The sequence below is a fragment of the Triturus cristatus genome, chromosome 4_1 (genome assembly GCF_964204655.1).
Source record: "Triturus cristatus chromosome 4_1, aTriCri1.1, whole genome shotgun sequence".
Lineage (NCBI taxonomy): Eukaryota > Metazoa > Chordata > Amphibia > Caudata > Salamandridae > Triturus > Triturus cristatus.
Window position 1 is genome coordinate 919,681,264 of NC_140585.1, and position 26,105 is coordinate 919,707,368.

Consider the following 26,105-nt stretch of genomic DNA (forward strand, 5'->3'; position numbering starts at 1 on the left):
AAAAACTTTCCGGATCCAGTCTGATGCCTGGGGATATTCTAAGGTAAGGAATCTATCACTAACGTGTCTCTTTCAGATAGGTATGTACAACTTTTTATACTTTGCAAATGAGTTCACTTTTCTCCGTACATCAAAAATGTCCACACTACAAACAATTTTAGGCTAAAAATATTATTACATGCGTTCCTATGAGAGAAAAATGATTATCTGTTTTGGAGGTAAGACCTCGACTCACAAGGGTGAGCTTTGGGGGTTAGGACCAAGGTTTCACTAGGTCTAGATGGACACTCAAGTTCCACCACCTCTAGCACTGGGGAGGCCAGGTGCAGAGTGCAGGGGTCCAATGTTAGCCAATGGGGCTAGGTAAGCCTTCGGTTAGGGACTGCTGACGAGTAGGCCACTCGGTTGTGGGAGCCAAGCTCCTGGGTTTAAGGTCAGCACTGCAGGGGCCAACGACCAGCACAGCAGCTGCACCACCAGCGGCACTCGGGCGGCAGGGTGCTAAATGGATTTCAGGGACCCTGTGCTTTCTAATGGAGACCTTCGGTTTCGGAAAGATGCTGGAGGCTCGGACATGCTGGCTTCCTGAAGGCAACCACCGGATGGAGAGGTAAGTTGAGATCTGGGGGCTGCCTGGTCAGCATTGGTCGGGCCACCCAGGGCCGTAGATCGTCGGGTGCAGGGGTGTCTTCTGACGTCAGGTTTTCTTACCAGCTCCGGTCGTGGCTAGGGGGACCCTTTAGAATGAGGCTGCAGGCGTCAGCTTGAGGCAGGTCAGGGATCACTAGATCCGAGGTCAGGATCTTAGACCGCCTTGGGGAGTTGGGCCACTCGAACTCGGGCCGGGGGTGCCGGGTGCAGAATAACAGAGTTACCGGAATCTGGAGATGAGCATTTGGTTGAGCAAATCCAGCACTCCGGGGAGACCGAGTCTGTAGGAAGGTCGCAGGGCAGGTGCTTTGGACTCTGGGGGTTGCTGGCTCTAGGACTCGCTGGGGTTCTTGGTGTAGGCAGGTCGTAGACAGGACAGGCCGGTAGGGCTGGGACCAAGGCAGTTGGTGTCCTCTAGTTCTTCCTGCGTCAGAACGGCTCTTCGGTCCTTTTTCCTCGAATCGGAGGAGGCAAGATTCAGAGTTGCCCCTAAAAACTACATTTCTGGGTGTTAACAGGGTGTGCAGGTCAGGACCAGTGGGTCCTTCCTTAGGGTGGTTACATCCCCTATTATGCCACCCTACAGTGGGAAGTGTCTTACTAAATGTCTGAGTCCCCTCATCTTTTAGATGGAGGGGACTCAGATGTGTGCTTCACCTCGCCCCCCCACCTGAGGGGTGGGGTTGGCAAAGGTGCATATACCTCTCTTCCCTTCCCGCATATTCTCTCGCCAAAAGTGGAGCCCAGAACCGGTGGGAGCCAGTTGCTGGGGGCAGCAAAAGGCAGGGATGGCTTCCAAAGGTGGCAGGCCCTTGAAGCTTACCCTTTAATGGACCCAGCCCATCCTGGGGGAGGAGACATGACACCTCTGTGCAAGATGGGCTTTGTTTCTCGACCCAGAGAGCAGAGGCTCTCTACCCAGGGGTCCAGAAACATGTCTGGTGGTAGCAAATGGCGGGCAGCCTTTCAGGAACCACACCAAGGCTGGTGGCTTTTCAGGGGGAATCTCTAAGATGCCCTCTGAGTGCATTTTACATTAAATCCCACACTGGCATCTGTGTGGGTTTAATGTGCTGATAGGTTTGCTACCAAACTTCCCAGTTTTTAGTAAAGCCATTATGGAGCTGTGGAGTTCGTAATGACCGACTCCCAGACCATATACTCTTTAAGGCTTTACTACACTTACAATTTATGAGAATGGACTTAAGACACTGTAAGGGTTAAGGGCTCATGCCACTGTACCCTCACCTTAGGACAGGTGCACCCAGCTAGAGTGGTGACTTACCTAGGCCTCAGGCAGTGTGTTGCAGGCATGGCACACAGGGAGGTGTGCCATGTCGACTCTTCACTTTTCTCTGCACCAAAACACGCAACCTGCAAATGCAGTGTGTGTTAAGGTGCAGGGTCTCTAAGGGTTGCACAATAGGTGCTGCAGCCCTTAGGGGCCTTCTCTGGTCACAGTACCAATGGTATCTTTTACAAGGGGCTTACCTGTGGCCAAGGATGTGCCAATTGTGGATAGAAAGGTCTTGGGAAAGAGAGAACACAAGCCCTGGGAACAAGGTTGGCAGGGACCCAGGGCACATCAAATGAGGTTGCATTACATGTCAGGGAAAAGTGGGGGGGTAACCATGCAAAGAAAGGGGCACTTTCCTACTCAGCGGCACTAGGGCGGCCAGGTGCAGAGTGCAGGATGCCAACAGGGCTAGGGCTCACCTCGGTTGGGGGCTGCTCACGGGCAGGCCACTCTGTCTCTGGAGCCAAGCTCCTAGGTTTAAGGTCATGGCAAAGGGGGTCCTTAGCACCAAGTCCACACCAACAAATTCACAAGGGCGGCCAGGTGTAGGGTACTTAGGAAAGGTTGGGAACCCAATGCAATCCTTTTATGGTTGCCAGATTTGGATTTTGGCTGCAGGCTTAGTCCAGAAAGTCTTCTGGGAGGAACCAACAGCAGGGCAGGTAAGTTGGAGGGCTCGGGACGTAGGGGCACCTTAGGTCCTCTTCTCCAGGGCGCAGGGCTGCCGGATGCCGAGGTGCATTTTGAGGTCGGACTTCACCTTACCGGGCCACTCGCTGTTTGGGGGGGTGGGGGGTGTCTCCGTGCAGAGGCTGCAGGTGATTTTGGGGAGTCCTGGAGGGGTCAACCAACAGTGGACTCAGACTCTGGAGCGCTGGGACCGGTGGGCTACCTGGACCCTGGCAGTAGGCGACGGGTGCAGTGGTGGTTCCAGGCGTCGAGTTTCTTCGTCCTCAGTGGCACAGAGTCTGTCTTTGGAGTTTCTTTTGAACAGAGCTGCTGTGCGCAGGAGATCCATTTTTTTTAAGGCAGTCAGTCCCCCCAGGAGATTTGGAGGTCGCTGGCTGCACGACAGGTCGATCTTTGGTGCAGGATCTCCGGAAACTGCAGACGGGCTGGTATGGCTGGGGCAAAGTCAGTTCTTCTCTATAGTCTTCTCTGCTGTGCGACTTTTTCTGTCCTTCTTCGCAGGTTGAACTAATCTGCCTTCTAGGTTCAGGACTTCCCCTAAATACTGTATTTAGGGGCATTTTTGGGGTCTGGAGGTAGTACCTAATGGGCTACACCCATGTGCCCTACCCATGTTCAGGAGTGGGCACATTCCCTAATCCTGATTGGAGAGTGCCTGCCATCTGCAAGATGGCAGCCACTGTAGAGTGAGCTTCACAGCGCCTCCCCCACCTGAGGGGTGGAGTTGGCAGAGGTGGGCACACCTTCTGGGCTGTTCTAATATTTCCCGCCTTTCTTCTTGCCGAAAAGGGGGAGAGACAGGAAGGTGCATGCTCCTGATAGCAGGAGAGGTTGGGGTCATGTTGCAAAGGTGGCAAAGCTTTTGAAACTTCCCTGCCACAGATGGCTCTTCCTGACCTGGGGGAGGTGAGAACATCTCTGTCCCGAAAATGCTTTTGTTTCTGGGCCTAGGAAGTGAAGGCTTCCACCCCAGTGGTCCAGAAAGGTGTTTCGTGGTGGCAGGCTGGTGTTTCCACATCAGGAAACCCACCAGAGGCTGGTTGTTTTTCAGGGGGCATCACTAAGATGCCCTCTGAGTGCATTGTATAATACATCCCACAATGACATCAGTGTGGGTTTATTATGCTGAGAAGTTTGATACCAAACATCCCAGAATTCAGTTAAGCCATTATGATGTTGTGGAGTTTGTAATGACAATCTCCCAGACTATATACTTTTTATGGCTTTTACTACACTTATAATGTCTAAGAATGTACAAAGACGCTGTAGGGGTACAGTGCTCATGCAACTGTACCCTCACCAGGGGTATAGTGCTCCCAGCTAGAGGGGTGACTTACCTATACAATAGCAAAAGACACACAATTGAGCCCAAACTGCCAAGCCAGGTCCTCCCTAAATGTTTTGATTTGTTCTGCATTCCGTCCCTCAATTGTGTCTCTTATGCTTCCTCGCCCTAAGTGCGCAGGGTATGTCCAAACGAGGGTCCCGGGCTCACTGTGCCACTGTATTCAAGCTATCCTGGCTGATTAGGGTGAAACCCCGAAACCGGTCCTAGGATGCTTGTTTTCAGTCCAGGAAGGACCTGGCTTGGCAGTTCGGGCTGGACTGTTCCCATGAGGCACAGGATCAAGACTGATTTGCAAATAGCCAGGAGAATTATGGATTTAACCCAGATCTCTTGACTGGGGGTGAATGTTTTGATTTGTGCTGCATTATGTCCATCAATTGTGTGTCTTTTGTTACCTATACCATACGCAGTGGGTTGCAGGCATGGCACACAGGTATGTGTCACACAAAGTAAACAGATCCCTTTCCAATAAACCAAAAAGCAAGCAAAGTCAAAGAATAAATAAATTGTGCAAGCCAGCCAGAATTGAGGATCATGTGATAACTTCTACAAAAAGAACAACAAAAGTAGATTAAAACAGGAAAATTAAAAAACTTTTTACTTAGATTGCTATATTGTGATACAATGAAACTCAACAAATTCAATATCAAACATATAATCAAATATATCATATTTTATTAAAAGCTATTCTTTAAAATAATTTTTTCATATATTGTTAAAGTACAAATACATAGAATAACCAACTCATTTAAAAAAAATAGTTTAATTGATACATAAATGTCATTCTCTTTGTACACATCACAGAAAAACAATATATATAAAAAATAGATTCAAAATACACAGACAACTGTTGACGCGGCGTTTCGGTGAAAGTTTGATAGATCATCACCTTCTTCAGGACAAAAATTGCAGTTTTATCTGAATGACGGTAAAAACATTTATTATAAATATATACAACACTATTTACATTGAGCAAAGAGTTCAAAGTTGATGTATATTTAATACAGCAACTTTAAACTCTAATCTGACATTGCATAAACATTTATTACTAACTTTTCAGTGGCTGCACATCCTTCAACAATTATAACTAACTTTTCAATGACTGCACACACATCACATGATCCATAAGGTCTGGGGCTTGCTGAATCAACATTTTAAACACAGATAATTAAAACCTCATTACAGGTTTTAAAGAAAAGAACAGTACAGAACATACCTACTTGTATGGAGACCCTAAAGAAAGTCGTCTCACGCTTAGAATAGCGTATCACTCAGAAGACAATAATTATAATGTTCTTCACAGCCGTAATGGAATTAAAATGAGGTTCTATCAAAAAAATATGAATGAAATTAGTTTCTATTATATTTTACTCAAAAATAAAAACAGTCTAATTGATTAAAACCCACCTATATGGTCTCTTATTGATCTAAGAAGACTCAATCCATAGTTCATAAAATTAAAATATTCATTATTGATATGTTGAGATCCTGCTGAAATCAAAGAAGACCCTCAAGAGGGCCCACAGGCCGGAGGCAGTGGAGTCGCAAGAGGACCTCGAGAAGCTCACAAAAGATGCGGCCCACGATGCAAGTGATGCAGTGAGGACGAAGATCTTGGTTATAGGAGATGCTTGAGGTTGGGGCTACTTGGACCCCCAAGATCTTGGTGGAAGGAAGCCAACAAGCCTTTGCAACTGCAAGCTGATGCGGTGCACAGGGATTGGTTCCTGCGGCTCCGACGAGGGATACTGGCCTAAAACTAGGTGGGAAGACAGGTCACTCCTCAAGGGATGTGAAGAACCACCACCTGTGTTGCTGAGCCTTTCAGAGTCCGTGGAAGCACAGGATCAGCAGACCGGTCAGCTTAGTTGCGGTGCCTGCAGATGAAGGGAAGTGACTCCTTCACTTCAAGGGAGATTCCTTCAGGTATCTTGATGCCCACAGGCCTTGGAAGGTTCCTGTTTGGAGCAACGACATGGACGTTTGCAGCAAACGAGCAGGGGGATGAGACCAGGAGCAGCAGGAGTCTTCGCAGTTGCAGTCCAGATACCCAGAGCGAGTGAAGTCCAGAGTGCCCAGACGGTCGAAGAAGTGGTGTCTTGAAATTAATCTTGTCCCACGACGAATCTAAGGACCCACCTACAGGTAAGCCCTTAAGTACCCTCAGGAAGGGGTTGGGATGATTCAGGGTTCCCTCTCAGAGGAGGGGTTGGACAGTGGGGAGGATACTCCAATGTCCTTTGTCCAGTTTCGCGCCAGAGCGGGAGCCAACAACTCCCTGAGCTGGTTTGAACTGGACTATGCAAGGAGGGCACCAAATGTACCTCTCAAGCAGACTGAGTGATGCTGGCAAGCGCTCCCACCCGGCCCCAATACACTAAACTCTGTCTGGGGGGTGGTTACACCTCCCTGTGACAGGATACCTATTGTTCTGCCTTACCCTGCTCGAGCTTGCCTCAGCAGCAGGAGGGCAGAATCGTGTCTCTGGTCTGCAGCAGCCATGTTGTCTGGGTCTAGAAGACTGGTACCTGGAGCACTGAGGGCCTCCTGGAGGAGCTTTACAGTGCATGCAATCATACCTATAGTGTGGGGGTATGATTCCAATATGTTGGATACCAAACATGACAGGGTTCGTTACAGTCAGCGTAGAGATGTTCATCACGTAATGACGCATGGTCACTCTATGTATCGTAATGGCTGATGCACTTACAACTTGGGAAAATGGACTTCGAAGGTTGTAGGGGTGTCCTGCTCATGCAGGGGCACCCTGAACTTAGAACCGAGCACCCTGCCTTAAGGATTGAAAGGCCTGCTTTAGGGGTGACACATAGGTTTTAAGTGCAGTGACCTTAGATATAGGGAAACCTATATCTTTCTTAAGTGGTGCTAGCACCAGCTTACACAGGCTGCAATCGCAGGCCTGTAGTTACAGTTTGAGTGGTCTCCCATGGGTGGCATTATACATGCTTCAGCCCATGGGGGACCCCTGGTGTACCTATGCCCTGGGTACCTCAGTATCATATACTAATGACTGATAAGGGTACACCAGTGTCCAATCTGGGAGGTACCCAAGTACCAATTTAGGGGAGAAAGCACAGGGACTGAGGTCCTGATTAGCAGGATCCCAGTCATACTAGTCGGAAACTGCATGGCACCAGGCAAAAAGTAGGGGTAACCATAAAAGCAGATCCTACTTTCCTAAACAGGGCACATCAAGTCAAAGTACATCAGAAATCTGGCAAAAAGTGGGGAAGAGTTACTGCAACATAAACCCACTTTCCTACAATGATGCCACCCAATAAGATACCACAGTGGTGAGCACTTACACAACCAGTGGCAATTACTGGTTGAGGGTTTTGGGTCAATACTCAGGGACTCAGACTCCAGACACCAGGGCGGTTCACTTTCCTTTGATTGATAACAATGTGTTGACAATTGTCATTCTCTGAAAAGCCTGGTACCGCATGACAATGCTCCATTAGCCTGGTACACCATGAGAACCTGGCATAACCTGAGAACTTTACATTTACACTCCAGACTAGCCCCAGTATTCACCATACAAGTTAGGAGTGTTATGTCAGTGCATGGTGGGACAAAGGTCTCTTCCCCTTACCTGATGCTTGGTTTTATCCAGAACAAACCAACGCTGCTTCCATGGCTTCATGAAGGCTCCCTTTTTATACAGCATTCCCTCATAAGACCTGTCATGAAACCAGAAAATTACAATAATTTTATTTAACTACATACAAAGTTGTTGAATATACTCTGAAAGACTTGTCAAGGAAGAAAGGTACCTGTGAATGAGCATTGTAGTAGCAGGTTTACACATCTGATTAGAAGCACTAGTCTGTGTGACACTGGTTAGAACATGTGTGAGCCAGGAGTGGCCCATGCACATGTAAGATCAGTGGGTGGGTGGGTGGGGGGTAGTGAATTCGACAGAGGGGAAATTAAATAAACTATTTATTTTCCCTCCTCGTCGTCTGTCAAATCCCCCCCACATCCGGCCTCACCGCTCTTACCTGCACGGGCTGCTCCTGGTGTGAGCATGTTTGAATGAACTGTGTATTTTACAAGGAGTGTGGCATGTGTTTTCGACTGAAATGACTGACAGTCCAGCCACTCTCACTCACACACTTGCGTGTCTAGAACTAGATTCATGTTAAAATGAAGGACCATAGAGACTCTGGTAGTGTGATGTTGCTGCCTTCAATGAGTAGCAATGCAGCGTCTGAAAACATACCTTCTTCGTAGGCGATGCTAACAGCCACCCCATATAATCTCAGTTTCCTGAAGCAGCACATTTTAACCACTTACAGCATATTTATTTTAAATGTATTAAATATGTCCACACGTGACGCTTGGCTGATTCATTGTGATAATAATCGAGGATTATGCTATGTTACCTGCTAAGCTATAAATGGCATGAAATGCTTAAATGTGGTTAAGAAAAGGCCTTGATATAGCCAGCTCCGTTCCATTGTAGCTCATAGTTGTACCCAATTAATGGGAACATTAGTTAGTAAAGATGGTATTGGTCGAAGTAACCTGGTTGGAGATTAGATACAGGACACTCTGGACCAAGGATAGATGGCGTCTGACCAATGAGCACTAAGTGCTCACTCCATAACTGGCTCCCTCTATTGCTATGCTTCACTGATGGCCATTTTCTGTTCAGAAAAACCCTTTGATCCCAGTTCTTTTTCTCAGTCATGTATATTTTGCTATTCCTCCAACTGTTTTGTCTTCAGAGCTTTACTGAAGAGTGGCTGGTTGTATACCGTTCCACAATTTTGAAGCCTGAAATTTAAGGATCCCTTTAGATTTTGTCTGTGTGCTGGCTGATCACATATTTCTGAATGGCTGTAATTGTAATGGGTCATTGTGATACACTTTTTAGTACCACAATACAAGGTCTTACACTTGTCAAAACCAGTCAATAAGCATTTTGCAGAGGCCCCGGAAACAGTCGGTAGTTTGTTTTGAGCAATTTTATGATCTTTCAGAGAAAACATAGTTGGAAGTTTATCCCTTTGAACTCTGCATTAACGTGAATGCTGGAAGCTGGGTCTGTCAAAGGTGATATTGAGATTCTGTGCACAAGAATGAGAATCAATGGAATGGGGACTGATTCATCCGTTTCCTCGTCCAACAAAGTGGTTATAATTTTAGCACCATTCAACCACAATATTTTCTTATCTAATATTAGATATGAATTAGGCAAAATAATGTTGGCATTTGAGTGTCACCAATGTATGCCTGAAAGGCTAAATGGTGTTATACAATAATGTGTAAGTGGCTTCAAATGTAACTGAAAAGTAATGGTGGGAGGACTGAACCTTTTTTGGTGAATTTAAGCACTCTCTCAGCACAGAAGATGGCTTTGACTCCTGACAAATGAATGGATCTACACGTCTGTTGTGCCAAAGCTTCCTATCCAACAGCCTGTTCATTTCAATAGTATTCCATTCACTCAACATCATCTCCAGCCATCTTGCTGGAAAGCTGACACTCCAAATCATATATCGTCAACCGATGTACTCGTTCTACCATTCCAAAACAATTTTTGCTGCTCAACATCACTCTAAAGTTTACATTTTGAGTACTACCCCTTGTTCTCGTGGTCTTTATGCCCCAAGCTATACTTGTGCACAAAGTACTTCCCAATATCCAAGCTATGGGAACTCAGCAAAAGTGACTGACAGAACATTCTTTTATTTTTTCCCCAGACACAGAGGTTCTGAGCACCAGTTGAGAATAACTGAGACTCCTATTATTTCTTGTACTTGCCATCTGAGGACTTCACTTCACAGCAGGATCCAAACCTAAGCTCTGACTTGATGCCATAGTGTGCGTAAGCAAACATTGATATTTTCAGAACATTGCCATCTTCAGTAATCCTTAATTCTTTCACACTAAAGGATAATTAAAAAGGCACAAGAACAGAGGTTGTAGAGCAAGAGTTTGTTTTGGGAGTTGAGTGCCTTGACACCAGCGATCCAGCTTATTGTGTGCCACTACTACATAGCAGACACACACTGAGCAGGGAAGGTGGAAGACTTGGGTGAAAAATCTCGCCTATAAGGAATAGCATCCCACTCTTGTCCCTGTAAGGGCTGGTGAGCCAGTTCTCTTTTTACTGCAATCTACCATCACAGGAGAACTAAGGTGAATTACTTTGCTGATTCTCTGGGGAGGGAGATGGAGGAAGTTTTACTTAGGACTATATTAAGATTCATACCTTTGAGTGCAAAAAAAGGATCACAGGTAAGAAGCTATTTGTCGTCCTCCAAGGGATCTTTCATTCATAGTTATAAGCATTGAATAGCGTATCAATCCCAATAACATTCTTAATACATTGTAAGAAATCTTTTACAACTAATACTTTGGAAAAAAAGAGGTTTGAGAAGCACTTTCTAAAAGCCTTAATGGCTGCACCTTTATTGAGGATAAATGCCGCCAACTTTAACCAAATGTAAGGTAGAACCGCTTACTCTTGACAAGTTGGTTGGATCGATGTTTCTCAGTATATCTGGATACTGCAGATATAAAACCTCTTATAATTGAAAGAGTAAGATGTTTTGTGGACATACACCTCACCTCCTTCCATTTTTATGCAATCTTGAGGAAGATTCAAATGCCCATACTAAAAGAGTTCAGAGGCCAAGCTGCCAAGTTCAACAATGGAAGACTGAGATGCAGGATCTAGCCCCTGAATTTGAATGGGTGATGCGGTCTGTACGTCAGCCTCTTAAGTGGATGCTCCCACAGTGCAATTACACTCTACCTTGCTCGATTCTTGTTAGTTTGATGATACCTAATGGAATAAGTGGGACTGGAGGAAATGCGTACAAAACCCTTTCCGATCAAGTGATAAAAAGAGCATTCGCCAGAGAGTCTGGGTGGTAATAACTGAATGTGTGACTAGGACATTTATTATTTTCTGCATTTGAGAATAGATCTCTTTGTGTAAAATACCCCCGGGCGTCAGACTGGATCCAGAAATCCAGCAGTACCCCTGCGCGTTGGTAGGTGGCGTCGTGAGGCTCCGTGTCCATCGCTGGAGTCACATGCGCCGAGATGACGTCACGGAGACTACTTAAGAGCCACCCATGCGTGCAGACGTCAGTTCTGTACACGACTTTCCGCGCCAGGAGTGCAGAGCCATGCCAGAAACCGACCACTGGTGCCATGAAAATAGGGCCCTGAAAGGGATGATCTTAACCCTAGAAACCAGTTCGCAGAACGGGGAGGATGGGTGGGGCGGTAAGGGATCCATCACTAACTAATGTCTCTTACAGATATATCGTTACACAAGTAGTAACTTGTGCATCCGAAGGAGACACGTTAGTGATCTATTCTTTAACTTAGAATAGATACCCCAGCAATACCAACCCCGGTGGGTCTGCGAACAGAAAGTCACGGAGAACCGAACGGCCAAAGAAGCCGTCTCTCCGGACCTGACTGTCAAGGCAGTAATGCATGGTAAACGTGTGCAGCGAAGCCCACGTAGCGGCCTGACAAATGTCCTGCAAGGGAACGCCGCGTCCCAAGGCAGTAGTGGCCGCCATCGCCCTGGTAGAAAGGGCACGCAGCCCCACAGGAGGCTCCTTCTTAGCCAACGATAACACGCTTTGATGCACAGAACGACCCACCAAGATATGGTTCGTTTGTGCACGGCTCGACCTTTTTTGGCGCCCACGTAGCCAACAAAGAGCTGGTCATCCACCCGGAACTGTTGTGTGCGCTTCAGATAGAACGAGAGCGCATGTTTTGGGTCCAGACGGTGGAGCCTCTCCTCCTCTTTTGAAGGAGGCGGAAAGAAGGTGGGCAAAGTGATGGTCTGCCCGATGTGGAAGGGTGTGACAACCTTTGGCAAGAAAGAAGAACGGGTCCTTAAAACCACCTTGTCCGGATGAACAGAAAGAAAAGGAGGCTTAGAAGAAAGAGCCTGGAGCTCACTCACTCTTCTGACAGAGGTGATAGCTACCAGGAGAGCCGTCTTTAGAGTGAGAAGACGTAAAGAACAGTTATGAAGGTGCTCAAAGGGAGCGCACATCAGATAAGTCAGGACAAGATTTAAGTCCCATTGAGGCATTATGAAAGGCACGGGAGGAGACGTGTGTGTGATGCCTTTCAGGAAACGGTTAACAACCGTGGACTTAAAGAGAGAAGGCCGATGTGGAGGCGGAGATGGCCGAAAGATAAGGCTAAGGATAGAAGAAACAGAAAGACCTCAGAAAGAGGGCCAGAAAGGGGATCCAGAGCCTTTGCTGTGCACCATGCCACAAACTTGTTCCACTGGCAGGCGTATACCGTTTTAGTGGAGGGACGCCTGGCTGCCAGAATGACATCACAGACTTTGGGAGGAAGATCGAAAGCTGTCAACTGTCGCTGCTCAATCCCCATGCATGGAGGCGGAGGCTGGACAGGTTCGGGTGGAGGACCGTCCCCTGCTGCTGCGACAGATGATCCTCCGGAAGAGGCAGTCGGATCAGGGGATCGATCGCCATGCTGAGTAGCTCGGGATACCAGTATCTTCGTGCACAATCGCGAGCCACAAGGATGACTTGGGCCCGGTTGCACCGAATCTTCTTCAGCACTCTAGGCAGAAGTGGTATAGGCATAAAGGCGTACAACAGACCGCGGGTCCACTCGCAACAAAAAGTGTCGCCGAGCGAGTGCCGCCTTGGAAATTCCAACACGCAGAACTGGTGACATTGCGCATTCTCTTCGGTGGTGAATAGATCTAACCAAGGCTCTCCCCACTGCAGAAAGAGACCTTGCACCACGTCCGAGTGCAGAGGCCATTCGTGATCCATCAAGCACCGGCGGCTGAGTTTGTCCGCCCTGGCATTCAGAAAACCTGCCAGGTGTTGAACCACCAAGGTAATGCCTTGATGTTCCAGCCATGTCCAGAGGCGCAGAGACTCCTGACATAGGGTCCACGACCCCACCCAGCCCTGTTTGTTGCAATACCACATGGCGGTGGTGTTGTCCGTGAACACCTGCACTACACTTCCCCGGACAGAGGGAAGGAATGCGTTCAGTGCAAGACGGATCGTCCGAAGCTCCAAAAGGTTGATATGAAGCCGGGACTCCGCCAGAGATCAGAGCCCTCTGATCTCCGCCTCTCCCAAGTGGCTGCCCCATCCCAGGAGGGACACATCCGTCACCACTGTGTGCTCCGGTTGGGGAAGGGAGAGGGATCTGCCATTGACCCAATCGCGATTCGTGAGCCACCACTGCAATTGTCGTGCAGTGCCCTCCGAGATCTGGACATGATCAGACAGGTTGCCCTGATGTTGTGCCCACTGGAACTGCAGGTCCCACTGCAGAGCCCGCATATGCCATCTGGCATGTTGCACCAGTAGGATGCAGGAGGCCATCAGGCGCAGGAGCCGGAGTGTCAACCTGACTGAAACTCAGGATAGAGGCTGAAAGATCGGAATCGTAGCCTGAATATCCCGGACTCGCTGCTCGGGAGGATAAACCCGAAACTGCGTCGAATCCAGAACCGCTCTGATGAAGGGGGGACTCTGAGAGGGACTCAGGTGCGACTTCGGCACGTTGATGGAGAACCCCAGCAAATGCAGGAGGTCGGCCGTAGTCTGAAGGTGGTAGCCTGAATATCCCGGACTCGCTGCTCGGGAGGATAAACCCGAAACTGCGTCGAATCCAGAACCGCTCTGATGAAGGGGGGACTCTGAGAGGGACTCGGGTGCGACTTCGGCACGTTGATGGAGAACCCCAGCAAATGCAGGAGGTCGGCCGTAGTCTGAAGGTGGGTGACGACTGTCTGGGGCGAGCCTGTCTTCCACAACCAGTCGTCGAGGTAGGGGAAGACTGACACCCCTGATCTGCGCGGATGAGCTGCGACCACCGCCATCACTTAGGTGAACACCCGAGGGGCGCTGGTAAGGAAGAAGGGGAGCACGGCAAATTGAAAATGCTCTTGGCTTACCGTGAACCGCAGGTAACGCCGGTGGGCCAGCAGGATGGGAATGTGAAAATATGTGTCCTGCAAGTCCAATGCTACCATCCAGTCTCCAGGGTCGAGGGCAGCCAAGACCTGAGCCAGAGTCAACATCTTGAACCTCTCCTTCCGGAGGAAGCGATTGACGTTCCTGAGGTCCAAGATGGGACATAGGCCCCCTTTGTCCTTCTTGGGGACCAGAAAGTAGTGGGAATAACAACCACGTCCTACTTCTGGCCCAGGAACGCGCTCGATGGCCCCCTTGGCCAGATGGGCCGTGACTTCCTGCCGGAGAAGCGCAAAGTGATCCCCTGACATGCGGTGGAACTGAGGTGGCATGGCTGGGAGGGGTAGACTCGAAGGGGAGGGAGTAAACCCTTCGGACAATTTGCAGCACCCGCCTGTCCGAAGTGACCGAATGCCAGTGGGGGAGGTGATGTCGAATCCTGCCGCCCACAGGTGTGGGGTGCACCCCAAAGCTCGGACTAGGAAAGCTTTGAGGCGGATGCTGCAGAAGCGGAGGTGGACTGACCCGCCCGTTGGCCCCCTGTGCCGCCACGACGGCCTCCACGCCCGCAGCCGCACTGATGTTGGTTCTGCGCAGGCTTCTGGCTGAACGAACGTGCAGGGTCACCCCTTCCGTGGCCATGAAAGGAACGAAAAGTAGACGTGGCCGGGCGTGTGGTGGAGAGACGTAAGGACTGGGCCGTAGCCCGAGAGTCCTTGAAACGCTCCAGCGCACTGTCTGCCTTATCGCCAAATAGGCGAGTACCATCAAAAGGCATGTCCATGAGGGAACTCTGGACATCCCCTGAAAATCCAGTGGACCTTAGCCAGGTATGGCGACGCAGGGCCACTATTGTGGAGATCGCTCTCCCTAAAGAGCCCGCGGTGTCCAGCCCACACCGAATGGCGAACTTCGCGGCATCCTTCCCCTCCGCAACAGCTTGGGAAAGTACAGCCCGAACCTCTTCCGGACACTGGGGCAGTGTCTGTGCCACTGTGTCCCACACAGCATGAGAGTAGAGGCCCAAGAGGCATGCGGTGTTGACTGACCGCAGCCCCAAGCTGGCAGAGGAAAATAACTTCTTGCCAAACTGCTCCAGCTATTTCTTTTTTTTTTTTTTTTTTTGGTTGTAAGACATTTATTATTAACAAATGAAAGAGATGTTGTACACTGCGTCACGCCAACAACCCGGAGGCAGGCCGCTATCTGGTAGATTATACAAAGATTACATATAAATATCTTTAAGGTCGTCATCCGGGCAGTGGATCATTCAGAGGTAAACTTAAGGTACAATAAAATCTGCATTTTGTACTGTGCATCTCTAGCAAGTAAACGGTCTTACTTTTTCTCTTAGTGCTGCTGACAAGTGAAGGATAGCGAAAATCAATGAGGCCGCCTCCGAATAAGCAGCAGTCAACCACCCGCCACAGCAGCCTGTAAAAAGGACGTGCCAGTCAGCACCTTGTTTCTCCCAACAATACCCCCAAACAAGCCAAACCAAAAACGTCAAACATAGGTGCAAGTACTTGGAAACAGCGTTTGTATCACACTTCAGTTCACCAAAGGGTCGAGTGGGTCCGCCACTGGTCTCCCCAGTAGAGGGCCAGTCCTGTTCAGGGCAGGCTCGGAAAGGTATCCTGGCTGTGTATGAGGTAGCGACAGGCGGGCGGGGCAGGGGGGAGGGGGGGGGGCAATGAATTATCCACAGACGGCCCAGTAGGGCGTGAGGGGGGGGGGGGTGGGGCGGGGGACACTATCCGGGTCAGCGGAGGCAGTAAACGCAGAGCTTACGCCTGGGCAGTTCCTGTCAGTTTAAGCGCGGGGGCAGCGGGACCTCTGTCGTTAACCTACGCAGCGCGTACACTCAGCCCATGTCGTCTGAAATACTAGTAGCCCGTGAAGTACCGGCGGAGTCAGGAGCCGTGCGTTCTGTGGTCCACTGTACAAACGGGCCCCATATATCAGTGGGCCTGGAAGCGGTGGGCATGGTCTCCCAATAGTGTGTCAGTTGAGTGTGGCCGTAAGTCACATCTCTGATCCAGCTCTCAAGCGTGGGGAGGGCCGGCCTGCCCCAGTGTATAGCGATCTGCCGCTTGGCGTATAAAAGGAGTAGTGCATGTAGTTTCCTGTCGCAGGGCACAGTGTGCTTAACATACCCCAGTAATCCCAGCAGTGGAGATGGTGAGTCCCTCCTCCCCGTGATTTGATTGATGGCATTGAAGATCCCTGTCCAGTATGCCCCCAGCTTGGGGCAGCTCCAAGCCACATGAAGAAAGGTGGCATCGTCACCCCCACATTTCCAGCAAGAGGCGTCCTCACGTAGACCCATGCGGCGTAGTAGCGTCGGAGTGCGGTAGTATCTGTGTAGGAATTTGAAGTGGATAAGCCGCAGTCGGTAACTCGGTGAGAGAGCCGTGAGTTGAGCGCAGCAATACTCCCAGGCGTCTTTCGGTAGCTGGTCCCCCAGGTCCTCAGCCCAAGCGGCCACGGCCGCGGCCACTGTCACCGGTGCTTGTTCCTGCATGCAGTTATATAATCTGGACACCAGTTTTTTAGAGGAGGGCCGTGAGAGCAAGTTTTGCAGGGCCTCTAGTGCGCAGGGCTCTTCCGGGAAGCTCGGTCCTATCTTCTTGCAAGATTCCCTTAGGGAATGATATAGTAATTTGTCAGCAAACGTACAAGGCTGGGCATCCTCATCCACAGGCATCTCGAAAAATGTGCCATCTGGATATAGGTCAGCGAAGGTGAGAAGTCGACTCCCACGGATAGTGAGGACGTCACCTCTCGCCGTCAAACAAGGTAGCAGCGGGTTGCCCCTCAGAGGAATCGCCGGCGCATAAAGCAGGGAGAGACCAGCACGTTTCCGAAGTTCGCGCCAGGACCAGCGGACCATTTCCACTGTGTCCACATCACGCGACGGGCACGTAACCTCACCATATAGTGCCACTCGTAATGGCGAGGGGGCGACTACTGCCAGTTCCACCGCCAAATGCGGCTGGTAGGGGGTTGGGTAGGCCCAGAAATGTAAGAACTGAGCTTGTGCACAGAGTGAATAGAGCTTCAAGTCCGGGGCCCCCAGGCCTCCCTGTCGGAGCGGAAGCGTGAGAAGGTCCCAAGAGACCCTGGCCTGGCCGCCGGCCCATACCAGCTTCAGCAGTAGTGAGCGGACCCGGGTGTGGAAGTGCGTTGTCATAGGTAGTGGCACGTTTACGAACAGGTACAAAAATTTGGGAAGGACCACCATCTTGGCAAGAGCAATTCTAGCGACCAGGGACAGCGGTAGCTTATTCCAGACTTCGACCTTTCCTTCCAACCAGTCCACCGGCCTGCCAAAATTCAGCGACCACAACTCCTGTACATCCCGGCTGATCCAGATGCCCAAATACTTGACAGCTTCCGTCTCCCACCGGAGGGGGTAGTCAGGGGCGGGCCGAACAGTGCTCTCCGTCAGGGGGAAGGCCACTGACTTCGACCAATTAATGGATATCCCTGCCAAGCCCTCGAACCTCACAAATTCACGAAGTATAGGGCTCAGGTTGTCTTTAGGATTCAGGACGTACAAGGTGACATCGTCCGCGTACAGCGAGATCAGTAAGCTTCTAGCACTGAATCCGATGCCCCTGGCTGTATGGTGCTGCCGAACTCGAGCCGCTAACGGCTCCATCGCAATCGCAAAGAGGAGCGGGGAGAGAGGGCAGCCTTGCCTAGTGCCCCTCGAGACATCAAACGGCTTGGATACAAGCCCATTGACGCTCACTCGGGCTCTGGGTTTCGTGTAGAGGAGCTTAATAAGAGTCAGGAAGTTTTGGCTGAATCCCATCCGCCTCAGCACACAGAAGAGGTAGGGCCATTCTAAGGAGTCAAAAGCTTTGGTGGCGTCTAGAAATACCACCGCTGCCTGTACTGACGGGTGTAAATAGTGAAGGACCGAAAAGATCGTTCTGAGATTATGAGATGTTGCTCGGCCAGGGATGAATCCCGATTGATCTGGGAGCGCTATCATCGGCAACAGCGGCTGCAATCTATCGGCAATAACTTTTGCGTATATTTTGGCATCTACGTTGATGAGGGACAGGGGTCTGTAAGAGTCCAGCTGTTGGTCGTCCTTGTCTGGCTTGAGGAGCGTGACAATGAGAGCCTCACGCATGGAGTCTGGGAGAGAATGTGACTCGAGGGCCTCGACAAACACAGAGTGTAGTCTCGGCGCTAGTTCGGCCACGTAGGTTTTATAAAAGGAGGTGGTCAGGCCATCTGGGCCGGGAGCTTTATTGGCCGGCATGCTTTTAATCACCTGGGCGATGTCTTGCACTGTAACGGTGAGGTCCATGTATTGTCTGTGATTGTTATTGAACCACACAAGTGCTATGGAGTCAAGGAAGTCCCGCAGTGACGCCGGTGTTGTGGGCTGTTTCGAGGTGTACAGAGCAGCATAGAAGTCTGCGAAGGCGCCCAACACCGCCTCTTGACCTACTACCAGTCGTCCAGTGTTATCGTAGATAGAGTGTATGTAGTTCGACTGTGTGCGAGGAGCAATCAGTCTGGCAAGAGTCCTGCTAGGCCTATCTCCCTCCCCATATCTGCGCGCCTCTGCCTGCCGCCCAAGAAACCGCACCTCTCGCTCCGCCTCCTCAGTAAATGCCAACAGCTTAGTTTTCAGAGCACCAGCAGTCGCCAACGTTGGGTCGGAGCTAAAAGCGACATCTAGGTCTTTAAGTTCCACCTCAAGTTTAGCTAGCGCGTCTCTTATGGTGCGTAGGACCCCTGCTTTACGGGCAATACATTGACCTCTTATAACAGCTTTAAATGCATCCCACACTATGGCTTCAGAAGTGGCTGACCCAGCATTCTCAGTGAAGTAATTAGTGATATCCTCTCTTATCTCCTCTACAAACACAGGGTCTGTGAGTGCGTGTGGGGGAAGGCGGCATTGGAACGCCCTATGTACAGCGTCGGGGGGCTGCAATACCAACATACATGGAGCATGGTCTGATAATGATCTAGCCATAATATCAACATTTGACACCCATGTCGCAACTTCAGGAGACACCAACCAGAAATCTAGTCGCGACCACGCAGCCTTGTGAGAGGTGTAGCAGGTCCCTACTTTTGCACCCGGGTTTCTAACTCGCCACACATCTGAAAGTAGACCCTCCCTCATGATATCCAAGATCGCTTGGCGCGCTCTAGTGTGCTGCGGTCTACTCACACCTGTGCGATCCGCGTCATCGTTTAACACAACATTGAAATCTCCCCCCAACACGACCGCCTGACAATCCAGCAATACAATTTGCGCCCAAACATTTCTAAAAAAGTCAGGATCGTCTACATTCGGGCCATAGATTGCAGCTAGGACAATGGGTCGCCCCTGTAGAGCCCCATGGAGCAGGACATATCTACCCTCCGCATCCCTCACCTGAGAGTACTCCCGCCAATCCAACCCTCTGCGAATAAGTATAGCTACGCCCCTCGCATAATTGGAGTAAATGGAAGAGTAAACGTGCGCCCATCTGGAATTCCTCAACCTAGCTGCGGGGGTGACATTTAGATGTGTTTCCTGTAGGAAGCAAATATCTACATTGTGTCTTGACAACATGCCATGCAGCAATCGGGCCTTCTTGAAGTCCCCAAGGCCTCTAATGTTCCAAGTCCAGATTTTGATTCCTCCCATCAAAGCATTTGACAGTCCCGGACCCTCAACACCCAGTCCCGCCCCCGGAAGCCATCCTGGCACCTGAACCCCACATCCGTGGAGCTAGCACACTGAAATATAGGTATGTGTAGTAGTACAATGCACCCAATACGAACCAAAACTCGCAACAGAAAACCCCCCCCCCTCCACCCCCTACCCTCAGCAACCCCCCAATCAGGTCGTGACATATCCCAGTAACATGTACTCAATGCAGTGAAATACCCCAACATCAACAACAGAGGGAGGCACCCCATGAGGCGTGGTGCGCTCGGCTTACACCCCCGTATACTCGGGGTGGCTACCATCAAAATTTAGCGGTCCTGGGTTCTGGCAGTACCCCCACCCCGTACTCCTCAAGGACCGCAGCCAGCCTGTGTCCCAGTGGGAGAGCGGAGACAACAGCACCAGCCTGCGTACAGTGATGCCGCAGCCCCCCGCTCCCAAGACGGCAGTTCGGGAGGAGCAAACCTGTGCGAGAGTTCAATCCAGCGTTCAACTGTGTCGCAAAAGAGTAAATTTGCAGCCTGGCAGGGTGAACATGTCAGAGACCTCAGTCGTTGTCACTCAGGTGTTCCGAAGCTTCCTCGAGCCTGGGCGATTTCCTCCTGACCCCAGCACAAACGTGTTTAGCAAATTTGAGGGCTGATTTGGCGTCCGTGAAGAAGTGTGAGGTGTTGTCGTGGAATACCTTCAGCTTTGCCGGGTATAAGAGAGAGTAAGGCACTCCGGCTTGTAATAGAACTTTCTTCGCTGGTAAAAATTCCTTCCGGGCTGCTTGCACCAGCGGGGTGAAATCTGGGTAGAAGGATATGTGATTGCCCTGATGTGTGATCTTGCCCTTCTCTCTCGCCAATTTGAGAATGATGTCCCTGTCTTGGTAATTAAGTAGTTTAGCCAGGATCGGACGCGGTGGGGCCCCCACCGGTGGCTTCTTCCCCAGCGATCTGTGTGCCCTTTCCACCGTGAACACCGGGGACAAGTCCGGGTCGAACAGTTCATGCAGGAGGGTCGACACAAACGATTCCATCTTCCCCGTGTTTGTAGTCTCTGGGACGCCCGTAATGCGGATGTTGGATCGTCTGGAGCGCGCTTCCAAATCGTCCGACTTGGCGCGCAGAGTGTCGAGTTCGCGCTCCAGCGTCGTGATGTGCCTCTTAGCCTGTTGCTGGAATTCGCAACACTCAGTTTGCCCATTTTCGAGGCAGTCCAGCCGCTTCTCGTGGGTGTCCACCTTAGCCGTCACTGTTTCGAGTTGCGCCGTCATGGTGTCGAGTTTAGCATCTATGCTTTTAAGGCTGGTCCTCACCTCCATGATCAGGGCCCCAAAGTCTATGTCTGGGACAGCACCCTGCGACGTCGACGTGCCAGCATCCGGCTCCATTATCGCGTTCTTCGGTGGTCTTTTACCATCAAATGTCAGCTTAGGTTGTTTGGCGTCAGTTTTCCCCATCTCAGCGGTCAAGAGCTATCCACCGGTCCAGCAATAGGGCAGCACCCCTCCGTGCCACCTCAAGCTATTGCCCTGTATGTGCGCGACTGTTCAGACGGCGCCGGCGCGCACAGGGAGCGACCCCCAACACGTGGCAAGTAGGGCCAGTCGCTCTAGTGAACTACGTAGGTGTCCAGTGAGCTCAGCAAGCAGCAGCGGTCAGCTAGGGCCTCCCCCGGAGCCAAAGTGGCGGGCTTCCGCAATGCAACGAGGCGTCCGCTCACTCCCCCAGGATAGCGCCGCGCCGGGGCTCAGGGGGTACAGGGCTGAATGGGTCCTCTCCGGGTGTTCACTGGTGTGACCCGCCGGGTTGCAGAGCAGTGGGAGGTCCCGGCGCCACTACGAAGCGGCAGGATCAACTGTGCCCCTCATCCCTCCATGGCACCCTCTCACCTCTTCTGCGGCCGGCGCCTCGATGTTGCTGGCGCTGACCAAATTCCACAGCCTCCACCGGGCACGACACCGGCCAGCGCCGCCCCCGGTCGCCTCAGGATCCACTCGCCGCGGCACGGCCGCTCCGCTAAGGCGCACCGGTCTCTGTTAGCTCCCCGCAGCCTTCCGACTGGGGAACTCTCCGTCGGCAGCAATGTGTCTTTCGGTGCGGGGCGCCCACAGCAACCGCTACTCTATTCGCTGGGGCCTCCGAAGCCACGGCCCACCGTGACTCGCGGCTCCCGGCGAGGAGCACTTCCGGCGCGGGCCAGGACCAGCCCGCCAGCCGGCAGAGAAGGAGTCCGTCGCCGCTGCCAGGAGGAACCGTCTCCGCCCCCCCGGCTCGGTTCAGAGGTTCACCAGGGTGTAGGCTGCAGGACCCGGGAGGTGTGGGGTTCCGCAGTCGCCAGGATCAGGATCATAAAAAGGATTAATCGGAGTAGCCGGCGGAGCTCACTCAAAGAGCGGCCATCTCGCTGCTCGGCTAGCCACGCCCCCCCTGCTCCAGCTATTTCGATTCCTTATCCGGCAGGGTGGTAGGGAACACACTTTGGGAAGTGGAGGCCTGAATGACCAGGCTCTCCGGAGTCGGATGAGTTGTCAGAAAGGCCGGGTCACCCGGTGCAGGGTGATGATGCCTGGCCACGTTCTTATCCACAGGAACCCCTGTGGCTGGCCTAGACCAGGTGCCCATCAAAACAACCGTCAAGGCCTCATTAAACGGGAGCAGAGGTTCCAAAGAACTTGCCGCCGGCTGAAGCACCTCAGTAAGGACGGTGGTTTTGTGAGTGACAGTAGGCATATCAAATTCCAGGGCCTCAGCTGCTCTACGGAGCACCACAGTATATGTGGCGCCCTCCTCCATGACCGCTGGAGGAGACGTAAATCCAGGCTCGAAGGAGAGGTCAAGGCCACCTGCGTCCTCAGAGTCCTCTGCCCACTTATGGTCTGACTCGCACTGCCGTGCAAGAGGGTCCTCCGATCCCTCCCAGTCATCCCCCTCCTCCACAGCCCGTGGCACAGGCGGCATTGGTGGGGGAGGCACAGGGGAAAACATATGCTCCAACAGCGCCGGGTACGGCGCCGATCCGGCTCCATGTCCCAATTAGGATCCCAAGCCGGAGCAAAATTGCCCGGAAATTCAGGCAAGGGCCTAGGTGGGACGAACGGAACCCATGAAGGCGCAAAGAACGGAGCCGCAGGAGGTGCCGGGCTGGAGCCGCCGGCGGAGGACCTTGCGGCACCGGGGCCGGAGCCGCCGGCAGCACCGACGCCGGAGCCGGTGGCAAGCAAGGGCCCTCAATGGGTACCGCGGGGCCCGAAGGCGCGCCGGCGCGAGCCCTAGACCTGAAAAGGTGGTCCATGGCGGCAAGAAACTCTTGCACCTGGGCCGGAGACGCCGACGGACCGGGCTAGGGCGGGTAGGCCGCGGGACATCAAGGCTCCAACGGAGCCTCAGGGGAAGGACCCCTGGCCCCCTCGTCTGCGTCCGGAGACCGACGGGGGGGACGTCAGAGAGCGAACATGCTTCTTCGACTTTTTCTTGTGACAGTCTCTTACCCGATTCCAAGGGTGAAGACTTCGACCCCGAGGAGCCATGATGATGGCTCCGCGGTCGGTCCCTCGAGTGACCCCTGGACCTCGAACGGCACGGAGATGACTGCCGGGCCTCCAGCAGCTTTCGGGACCGCTCCCTCAAAGCCTTCGGAGCCATGGCCAGAAAGTCAGAACATGACCGGGATGTCATGGTCACGCTCCAGAGAGTAGAGACAGACGCCATGGGGGTCGGCCACCGACATCGTACAGAGACAGGCTCGCAGGATTTAAACCCAGGCATCCCTAAGTGGCACCAGGAGTCAAAGACTCAAAAGAAGTCGAGACAAAAGTCTCAAAAAGTTAGTCAAAAAGTGACTAGGGTATGTGCTCTAACCAGATCTGTGCTTGCTGGTGCGGAAAAAGAAAGAACTGCCGTCAGCGCGCATGGGTGTAGTCTCTGTGACGTCATCTCGGCGAATATGACGCCAGCGACGGACGCGGAGCCGCACAACGCCACCTACCGATGCGCAGGGGTACTACTGACTTTCCGGAGCCAGTCTGACGCCTGGGGATTTTCTGAGGTAAGGAATCTATCACTAACGTGTCTCTTTCAGATGCCACATTCATAAAACACGGTGTGCGGCAGTGCTTTATTTAAGCCCCATTCGTGAACCTCAATAATTTCAGTGGACTTCGGAGTAATTTAATTTGAGACCCAAGCGCTGAAGAACAGACTGGTATGGTTAAGTGATGCTGGGCGTCTTGAGAAGTGGGTGCATTTGTAATGCAGGGGTACACCAAAATGTTTTTCTTCCTGAGATGTGCAGAAACTACCGGAATGCCCTTTAAAAATGTTTGTGGAGCCAACATGAAACCGAAACAGAGGATTAGATGTGTGATATTCCTGTATGATGGGAATATGAAAATATGGATCCTGAAAAGCTATGGCATACATCCGATCTACCTGATGGAGTAGGGGGTAGATCTGGTCAAATGCCAACATGTAAAAACGTCTCTCTCTTCACATACACGTTTGCCGATCTTAAGCAGAGAATTGGTCAATATTCCTGCTTTGCTTCTCTCGTTTGAACCAGAAAAGTAACAGGGAGGATGGGGGGGCATGAGGGACCAACTTCACAGCCTTTTTGAGCAGAAGTGTGTTGACCTCTAGTTGGAATAAAGCTCAATGGTATGTATAGAGATATTTTCTTTAGAGGAATGGCTGGATGACAATAATGAAACCTCAGAGAATAGCCATTTTGCACAATATTCAGCACCCATATCTTATTTGCAATTTTTTCCACTATTCCAGATGATTTCTGATACTCCCTCTAACTAGAGTAGCAAACTGAATAACGGGAAAGAAGGAAGTCACTGCTTGGCAGGTTTTCCAGAGACAACTGTTGTTTGATGACTGGCTGCTGAAGACTTACATGGCTGGTAACACTTTTGATGGTGTTGGTAATGTAGCAGCCACTGGAAGGGCTTGACCCCTTTATTATGAATAATGCAGATCATTAGTTTAAACTGATGTTCCCAGTACTTTTTTTTGAAGCCCCACAGCTTTTAGTGTCACCAGTTCAGCTTTCATTTGCTGCATGTTGATGCCCACATGTGCAGCAAAAAGGGTGATTTCAGAGAAAGCTAATTTTAGAATTCACTCTTGAGCCTCTAATTTCACATCGGTGAGGCAGAGCACTGACAAGTGACATAAGATCAACTCATAACAGTACCCATGGTTGACTAAATGAGCAGCGGCACAGATCACCTGAATGAAGACTGTCATCTTTTCTTGTAACACCACATGGAAGTTCTCTCTGTATTCACAAGGATGCTTTTCTTGAAAACCTTTTTAAGTCTCCCAGAGGGATATATCATAATGCCCAAGCAGGACAGTAGCTCTCGCCGTCTAGGTTTTGCAGAAGAACAATGGTGAGGGGTTTCAAAAATAACCAATATCTTTGGCTGAGTTGTTGGTGGTGGTATGCTGAGTTTGGTAGCACCCCAGATGCTGACATCATTGAAGGCTGTATTGTTGCCAGTTGGAAAAATGTTTGCTGGAGCGGAGTCAGATAACGTGGGCGAACAGTGATGTGCACAAGAGGCCAAAGAGTGTAATGAGGAACAAGTATGATGCAGAGCTCTAGATCGTAAACGGGGAGTGGATCTGGACTGACATGTGGATCTTGAATGTTAGTGAAGGAAAGAGCAACATCTTTAGGAACTAGAGTGATGATGTCAGCCACAGTGAGGATTCCTTTAACACTTCCATGGAGTATGAGATCTCCCACATGGTGGGCTAGGACGCCGAACAGGAGACTACATACATGGAGGTGGCACCACAGGTTAAGGACTGACAAAAGGTGCAGGCGAGAGAAGTAAAGTAGGAGGTGAAGCTGTAGAATACCTCCAACCCTAAAGAAGCCAGCTTGGGAGTAGAAGTCATAGACCGAGTTGCCACACGGAAAACTTCAGTTTGTTGAATAGGTCTTAGAGTACTCTGATGTATGAAGCACTTTTCTTTTAATCTTGTAAGGCCCAATCCATATATAGGTTGAATAACCTGCTTGATTTTGTATCCTTCAAGGCAGGGTGCTTCTTCACATCGACTTTTCATACTTCGATGTTGACATTGCAGTTTCCTTAGATGTTGAATGTCTCCTTGACGGCAAACGTGGTGACTGAATCTATCGGATAGGGAGAATGAAAGGGTGCACCTATGTTTTTCTTAGCAAGGCCTTTACTTTGATCTCCCACCTGAGGCTTCTCCTGAAGCAATCAAAGGTAGAAGAGGCACTCTCACCATATCCCTCTAATCTTCACACCTGCACTGATCCTCCTACAGGCCATTTAATCCTTCTGGGCATTTTTTGGCAAAATTTACAGGAGTCTAGACGATGTGTGCTGCAGAACAAGTTACTTACCCTCTGTAACAATGTATCTGTAAGAGACATATATTAGTTGTATATTCCTTACCTTATAATTACCCC

At 50.8% G+C, this 26,105-nt stretch overlaps 1 protein-coding gene across 8 annotated transcripts in view; it reads right to left on the bottom strand.

The window, feature by feature from the left end:
* The window catches only part of SBF1 (SET binding factor 1), a 1,208,265-nt gene that overhangs the window by 69,908 nt on the left and 1,112,252 nt on the right, over window positions 1–26,105 (bottom strand). For all 8 annotated transcript variants that reach the window (XM_085653743.1, XM_085653740.1, XM_085653741.1 and 5 more), the window contains one exon: window positions 7,600–7,687. In XM_085653743.1, coding sequence (XP_085509869.1) covers window positions 7,600–7,687 — 88 coding nt within the window. The remainder of the gene's footprint in view (window positions 1–7,599; window positions 7,688–26,105) is intronic.